This window comes from Triticum dicoccoides, chromosome 7A (genome assembly GCF_002162155.2).
Source record: "Triticum dicoccoides isolate Atlit2015 ecotype Zavitan chromosome 7A, WEW_v2.0, whole genome shotgun sequence".
Taxonomy (NCBI): domain Eukaryota; kingdom Viridiplantae; phylum Streptophyta; class Magnoliopsida; order Poales; family Poaceae; genus Triticum; species Triticum dicoccoides.
The window spans coordinates 64,578,030-64,586,733 of record NC_041392.1 but is presented as its reverse complement, the minus strand read 5'-3'; the positions used below and the strand labels follow the sequence as shown (position 1 = coordinate 64,586,733).

Here is an 8,704-nt window from a genome sequence, read left to right as displayed (position 1 = left end):
CGAAAAAAAGGAATGATAAAGTAAAAAAAGGAAAGAAGACATAATTGAAGATGCATTCCTATATTAGTTGCCTTTCACACTGATATGCCGATCCTTCCTTGGTTCACAGTGTTTACTAACGTTTGGAGCAAAGAAAGTCACAGAAACATGGGTGCTAGTGCTAATGATGTTTCTATGTGCTAATCACAGTTGCGAAGTTATAACATTATCCTGATGCACTGTACTACGTTTCTTGCGGATTCTGGTGCATGGCAACAAAAAGGATTGACGTTTTGATCAACCTGGCGAATAGGAAGGAAGATAAGAGTTGCGAATAGCAAGGATATTTCAATATGGATCCAGTTGATCTTACGTGTACTATCAATGTTACAGCTCTTGCCTGTTCATGCCTCACACCAACCCTGTTCTTAAAAAGGAAAAAAAAAATAGTGCATCCCAGCTTATCCAGCGCGTGAGCCACTGAGAATCACAAATCCCCACCTGAATGCAATATGACGCATAGGCGCTGTGTTATCTCAACAAGGGAGGAATCTTAAGCTACAGCAATATTCTAAGACCATGTGCATAGCAAAATGGTATCGCTGGTACTCCAAAATCGATCATACAATCAGTACCAAGACAAGATTTTCTCCGTCAACAGCAAGCCATCAGCATATTTCAAGTAGCATACTTCGCCTTTATCATTCACTTCTTAACCCATGGACCTCCAACGAACCTCGGGTTCGGGTTGCGGTTCCTCTTCCCTTCTAGGATGAGGTCCTGACTTGTATGCGAAACGGTATCTTCACCATCTTCAGAGTTTGTAGCAGATGAATCACTACCACTGGTTCCAGCCCCTGCGTCAGATGCTCTCGGTCCCTGGTCTTCATTGCAGTTTCCTCTAGGCCTCACCAACTGAATCTCTGGCATGTACACAACTTGTGCTGCCGGTGCTGGTTGGCAACATACCTTGCAAACCAAGAACCCAGCCAACACAGCGGCCAGTATCCAGGCAACATAACCTGACACCTTGGCGGTCTTGCAACTGTCTGTCCTGGGTGTCATCTGAGGCGATGTGCACTCGGCTGTTTCCTTCTCATCGTATGACCGATCGCATCGGTTGTTGAGGGACTTGTTTAAGTAGATTGACGCGCCACATCTGGCCAGCAGCTGCGCCATGTTGCTGATGTTGAAAAGCGGCGACATCCCAAAGGCAGCCTCCTCCTTGACCAAGCAGTAGCACGAGGGCCTTCCAACAGTGCCGACAGCGACCGCACAGCAAGCCTCAATTGGCATTGGAGCGTTGACAGGCTCGCGGCAATTGATTACCAGTTCTCTTGCCACTTCCTTTGGACTGCAGCCAACCACAGAATCTGCAAGCAAATTTCAATCAGTGACAAGATTTGCATCCACACTTGTAAATAGCATCAAAAGGACGAGAATTAATGTTGGCAGGTCTAGCTAAGAGTCTGAACAGACTTCTTGAAGCAACTGAATATAAAAAAACTAGTAGTTGATTGTGGAGATAAAACAGTTCAGGCGTTCGCTCTGCGATACTAGGATGTTGTTAGGAAAATAAAACTAGTACAAGTAGATGAAATACGAGAGGAATCTGTTCAGGAAACGAACACAGCCTATAACTTAACAGAGTTAGTAATTCAGTATGGTGAAGAAGAATCTACTGAGCAATGAACTACAACTGATTTCAGAAGACACGCAAGGCGACAAACACATGCATCCATGTGCGGTATGGCCGCCGTATGAACTAGACCAATGCTGTACAAATAGAATGCCATGTAACAAAAAATTTCTTGAGAAAATCGATCTAATCTTAAACACCCATCGCAAACATTGTCAGGAATGTACAACTAACATTCCCACACTTGCTGCAATGCAAACTAACATGAGAAACTCAGGTCCTAGTGGAGTTCCCAAATATCACAAGTTCACAACACTTCAGAAATTTCCATCCACATGCAGCTGTAAATATCAAACAGGAGGAATGATAATGTGTGATGCACCAATGTAGGATCCTACACCTCTGTTGTGTGCAGTCTCCATTACAATTGTTTTGAAGTTAGATATGCATAGAGTTGAGTGCAACCATTATACATGTTATCCTGCCAAGTGTATACATGTGTGCACGTTCTATTCCAACTCAATTAAAACTTTCAGAAGCCCGAGAGCGCTGGCGGATTACTCAGATCATGATTGACTAGGCGCAATTAAAATTAGCCGTAGTTGGAGGCTGTAGTTTAGTTAGGAGAAGTGAGCTTATACTGGGTGTCAGTGGGTGTGCAGGGCACTCGTTGGTCTCAGCGAGATGACACTCCTGTGATAATCTCCTAGCTTGTACAAAAGTATGGAATGTCTTAAGCATATGCAGAAAGGTGGTGGAAACGAAAGACATACCAATACGAACTGTAGATTCTTTTGGTCTGCTTGAGGAAGTGGTGGCCGAGGCAAGTGAGGAGCGTCCCAGATGCTCAGCGGATGTTGGAGAGGAGAGCATACTCACTCTTCCTGCAGAGACAGTGGTGATAAGCAGGCCAAAGACGACCACCGTCGCCATCTTCCTCGCTGCGCCCATCATCTTCTCTCTGGCATATAGCATCAAAGGAGCATTCAAACAAACAGCAGCAGTAGATGAAAACAACTAGATAAAACAGTTAGGCAAATAATCAACAGAGCACAGATTCAGGCATTCCATCAAGCAATACATCAGGCAGGTTTTAGGACTTCTTTTTTTTGAGGAAAAAATGCGGCAGGTGTACAAGCTAGCCGCGGGTGGCATCCGCATGGAAGGAAGCAGAAATTGTCCAAAAACTGGGTACCAAAGGCCTCAACAATCAACGCATTGTCCACAAAAGCAAGCTTGGATTATTGCACACACAGAGTTGTAGCTCGCTGCTGGTAGACAATGTCCTGGCCGACCACACGTTTCAGTTCAGCAAAATGCAGTTATGTTCAGCCGTGGGGAAACCAGAGTGACACACATACCAAACGAGCAGATGAACTTAACTTGATTCAGACTAAGCACACATACAGGGCACACAACCGCAGAGCAGCAAACCTCAAGGACTCGACAGAGTTGACCCAGAACCTTAACACGCTAGCGCGGACACTACAGACAGCACGGAGGCCTGGAACTGAAGCAGCACTGCAGCAGAACAACCACAAGAGGCACACACCGATACAGCGAGACAGACAGAGGCAGGATCCAGGGCCATATCCAGCAGCAATCGCTCATTCAACATGTAAAAAGCATCGATTCATCTAACCGAACCGTAATCCATGGAAAACGGACCCAAAATCGGTCATCCATCTGCCAGCCGCGCTCCGGTTGGCGGGCGCACGCGCGTCGCGGCCGAGGGAGGGGGCGAGAGGGGGAGGAGAGGACGATGCACTTACCCACGCGGGCGGGGCGGCGGAGGAGGAGCGGGTGGTGAGCGAAGCGCACGTCGTCGACCTCTTCAACGTCGCCGGAGCGGAGGACGGAATGGGTGCATCCGCGGCTGCCTGCCTACCTGCGCGCGCCCGAGATGTTAGCCAGCGAGGAGGGAGGGAGGGGGAAGCGGGGGAAGAGCACGAGCGGTACGGGACTGATCTCCGACGCAGCAGCCGCCGCCGATGCTCGCTGGCGGCAGGAGTCGCGCCGCGCCCGTGGGTCTTCCTTCCTCCGCGGCTCCGCGACGCGAAGCAAGCGGAAGGAGAAAGCGGTGCAGTGTTGGGGCTCGGGGTTAGATGTGAAGCGAAGGGGCCGTGGATTGCGGGCTCTGGACGAAGGCCCAGTTCGGGAGCTTACTTGAGGAGGAGGTAAGAAGCAAATAAGTTTTTCTTTTCTTTTTAAGCAATGGAGAAGGTGGGTGCGATAAGGAGATGGGAAGGTCGAAAAGCTATTTGACTCCTGAGCTCTATAGTAGTGACCCCGTTGTAAAAAAATAGGAAACACATTGTACAAGTTTTCAAAAAACTCTGTGGATGGATTCAATGATGCATGCTACAAATATGAAATTCTAAGAAGACAAGATTTGTATATTTTGAAGACTTGAAAGTGTGTATATTCAAATCCACACGTCTGTCATTTTTGTGTAGCTTCGAATATAAAGTACTTCAAATTGACATTTTGCGTGTTTGTGGGATACGTCGGTGACAGCATGCAAGATTTTTTTCCACATTTCTAAAAACTTGAAAAAGTGATTTTTTAAAAATCAAGCAGAGAGACCACTAAAGCTCGCGAGTTAGAAATCTCCACTATGGGAAGCAAGATTTTACTTTCTCATCACTATTCTGTACGTTGGCTGGGTTATATCATCTACACATTGTGACTGGGGCCACACACACACACACACACACACACACACACATGTCAACACCTTCCTATCACTTACACGTGGGTCCCACTCTCCTTCCTTCTAGTTTGCAAGAACATCATCAATTGCAGGCACAAGTGTGATATCCTCTCCTCCTTGAAAGGATTATCCCTACCGGAATGGCGCCAATAAAAAGCGATAGTGTAGCACTTCGTAGTCCTCCCACATCGTGGAATCATGTGGTAGAGACCACAATTGTACCCGGATCTGCACCATCACGTCGTTACCCTTTTTTTTGGCAGCCGTCCAGTATAAGCGGGGAATAGAGGCACCGTTGTAAGGCTATCGGGTTGCTGCAGCTCAAAGAAGACCCGTCTATAGCTTCGCGGTGAACGACTTGATCTGCGACACATGGAAGATCGGTCCACATGCCAGTCTGGTGGCAACTCCAACATGTAAGCGATTACATTGACATTACATTGACACGCTCTACAATCTTGAAAGGTCCAAAGAACTTGAAGGAGATCTTTAGGCATGTACGTTTGACCACAATGGACTGGGCATTCATTTTGAGCTTGAGGACCATCTCACGCACGGACAAGTTGGCGCTCTGCGCAACTGTGATCAGGAAAGTGCATGGAGCCCCATGTGTGGTTTTGATAATTAATGGTAATTTTTATGAACTACTATTTTTATCGATTTATATTTAAAGGATTTTCTCATAGGCAATACTTGAAGACCATGCGGTGGTTTCAAGGTTGATGAAGGAAATATGCCCTAGAGGCAATAATAAAGTTATTATTTATTTCCTTATATCATGATAAATATTTATTACTAATGCTAGAATTGTATTAACTGGAAACATAATACATGTGTGAATACATAGACAAACAGAATGTCACTAGTATGCCTCTACTTGACTAGCTCGTTGATCAAAGATGGTTATGTTTCCTAGCCATAGACATGAGTTGTCATTTGATTAACGGGATCACATCATTAGGAGAATGATGTGATTGACTTGACCCATTCCGTTAGCTTAGCACTTGATCGTTTCGTTTGTTGCTATTGCTTTCTTCATAACTTATCCATGTTCCTATGACTATGAGATTATGCAACTCCCGTTTACCGGAGGAACACTTTGTGTGCTACCAAACGTCACGACGTAACTGGGTGATTATAAAGGTGCTCTACAGGTGTCTCCGAAGGTACTTGTTGGGTTGGAGTATTTTGAGATTAGGATTTGTCACTCCGATTATCGGAGAGGTATCTCTGGTCCCTCTCGGTAATGCACATCACTTAAGCCTTGCAAGCATTGCAACTAATGAGTTAGTTGCTGGATGATGTATTACGGAACGAGTAAAGAGACTTGCCGGTAACGAGATTGAACTAGGTATTGAGATACCGACGATCGAATCTCGGGCAAGTAACATACCGATGACAAAGGGAACAACGTATGTTGTTATGCGGTCCGACCGATAAAGATCTTCGTAGAATATGTAGGAGCCAATATGAGCATCCAGGTTCCGCTATTGGTTATTGACCGGAGATGTGTCTCGGTCATGTCTACATAGTTCTCGAACCCGTAGGGTCCGCACGCTTAAAGTTCGGTGACGATCGTAATTAAGGTTTTTGTGTTTTGATGTACCGAAGGTTGTTCTGAGTCCCAGATGTGATCAGGGACATAAGAAGGAGTCTCGAAATGGTCGAGACATAAAGATTGATATATTGGAAGCCTATATTTGGATATCGGAAACGTTCCGGGTGAAATCGGGATTTTACCGGAGTGCCGGGGGGTTACCGGAACCCCTCCCGGGGGTTTATGGGCCTACATGGGCCCTAAGGGAGAAGAGGAGGGCCGGCCAGGGCAGACCGCGCCCCCCCCTCCCCCCTAGTCCGAATAGGACAAGGAAAGGAGGGGGTGGCGCCCCCCTTTCCTCTTTCCCCCTTCCCCTTTCCTTCTCCAACAAGGCAAGATGGGGGGAGTCCTACTCCCGGTGGGAGTAGGACTCCTCCAGGCGCACCCCTAGGGGCCGGCCGCACCTCCCCCCTCCCTCCTTTATATACGGGGGCAAGGGGGCACCCCATAACACACAAGTTGATCTTCGTGATCGTTCCTTAGTCGTGTGCGGTGCCCCCTTCCACCATATTCCACCTCAGTCATATCGTAGCGGTGCTTAGGCGAAGCCCTGCGTCGGTAGAACATCATCACCGTCATCACACCGTCGTGCTGACGAAACTCTCCCTCAACACTCGGCTGGATCGGAGCTCGAGGGACGTCACCGAGTTGAACGTGTGCAGAACTCGGAGGTACCGTACGTTCGGTACTTGGATCGGTCGGATCGGGAAGACGTACGACTACTTCCTCTACGTTGTGTCAACACTTCCGTTGCCGGTCTACGAGGGTACGTAGACAACACTCTCCCCTCTCGTTGCTATGCATCACCATGATCTTGCGTGTGTGTAGGCAATTTTTTGAAATTACTACGTTCCCCAACAGTGGCATCCGAGCCAGGTTTTATGCGTTGATGTTATATGCACGAGTAGAACACAAGTGAGTTATGGGCGACATAAGTCATACTGCTTACCAGCATGTCATACTTTGGTTCGGCGGTATTGTTGAATGAAGCGGCCCGGACCAACATTACGCGTACGCTTACGCGAGACTGGTTCTACCGACGTGCTTTGCACACAGGTGGCTGGCGGGTGTCAGTTTCTCCAACTTTAGTTGAATCGAGTGTGGCTACGCCCGGTCCTTGCGAAGGTTAAAACATCACCAACTTGACAAGCTATCGTTGTGGTTTTGATGCGTAGGTAAGAACGGTTCTTGCTAAGCCCGTAGCAGCCACGTAAAACTTGCAACAACAAAGTAGAGGACGTCTAACTTGTTTTTGGAGGGCATGTTGTGATGTGATATGGTTAAGACATGATGCTAAATTTTATTGTATGAAATGATCATGTTTTGTAACTGAGTTATCGGCAACTAGCAGGAGCCATATGGTTGTCGCTTTATTGTATGCAATGCAATCGCGCTGTAATGCTTTACTTTATCACTAAGCGGTAGCGATAGTCGTGGAAGCATAAGATTGGCAAGACGACAACGATGCTACGATGGAGATCAAGGTGTCGCGCCGGTGATGATGGTGATCATGACGGTACTTCGGAGATGGAGATCACAAGTACAAGATGATGATGTCCATATCATATCACTTACATTGATTGCATGTGATGTTTATCTTTTATGCATCTTATCTTGCTTTGATTGACGGTAGCATTATAATATGATCTCTCACTAAATTTCAAGATAAAAGTGTTCTCCCTGAGTATGCACCATTGCCAAAGTTCGTCGTGCCCAGACACCACGTGATGATCGGGCGTGATAAGCTCTATGTCCATCTACAACGGGTGCAAGCCAGTTTTGCACACGCAGAATACTCAGGTTAAACTTGACGAGCCTAGCATATGCAGATATGGCCTCGGAACACTGAGACCGAAAGGTCGAGCGTGAATCATATAGTAGATATGATCAACATATTGATGTTCACCATTGAAAGCTACTCCATTTCACGTGATGATTGGTTATGGTTTAGTTGATTTGGATCACGTGATCACTTAGAAGATTAGAGGGATGTCTTTCCAAGTGGGAGTTCTTAAGTAATATGATTAATTGAACTTAAATTTATCATGAACTTAGTACCTGATAGTATCTTGCTTGTCTATGTTTGATTGTAGATAGATGGCCCGTGCTGTTGTTCCGTTGAATTTTAATGCGTTCCTTGAGAAAGCAAAGTTGAAAGATGATGGTAGCAATTACACAGACTGGGTCCGTAACTTGAGGATTATCCTCATTGCTGCATAGAAGAATTATGTCCTAGAAGCACCGCTGGGTGCCAGGCCTGCTGCTAGAGCAACACCAGATGTTATGAACGTCTGACAGAGCAAAGCTGATGACTACTCGATAGTTCAGTGTGCCATGCTTTACGGCTTAGAATCGAGACTTCAACGATGTTTTGAACGTCATGGAGCATATGAGATGTTCCAGGAGTTGAAGTTAATATTTCAAGCAAATGCCCGGATTGAGAGATATGAAGTCTCCAATAAGTTCTATAGCTGCAATATGGAGGAGAATAGTTCTGTCAGTGAACATATACTCAAAATGTCTGGGTATCATAATCACTTGACTCAACTGGGAGTTAATCTTCCTGTTGATAGTGTCATTGACAGAGTTCTTCAATCACTGCCACCAAGCTACAAGAGCTTCATGATGAACTATAACATGCAAGGGATGGATAAGACGATTCCCGAGCTCTTCGCAATGCTAAAGGCTGCAGAGGTAGAAATCAAGAAGGAGCATCAAGTGTTGATGGTCAACAAGACTGCCGGTTTCAAGAAAAAGGTCAAAGGGAAGAAGAAGG

The 8,704-nt window shown here is 46.3% G+C and overlaps 1 protein-coding gene across 1 annotated transcript; it reads right to left on the bottom strand.

The window, feature by feature from the left end:
• Positions 1-460: 460 nt before the first annotated feature.
• LOC119334382 lies at positions 461-2,573 on the bottom strand. The gene is made up of 2 exons (XM_037606962.1): positions 2,392-2,573; positions 461-1,352 (listed from the first exon to the last, which is right to left on the bottom strand). The coding sequence occupies exons 1-2, from the start codon at positions 2,570-2,572 to the stop codon at positions 685-687; spliced, it is 849 nt and encodes a 282-aa protein (XP_037462859.1). The 5' UTR covers position 2,573; the 3' UTR covers positions 461-684.
• Positions 2,574-8,704: the final 6,131 nt, after the last annotated feature.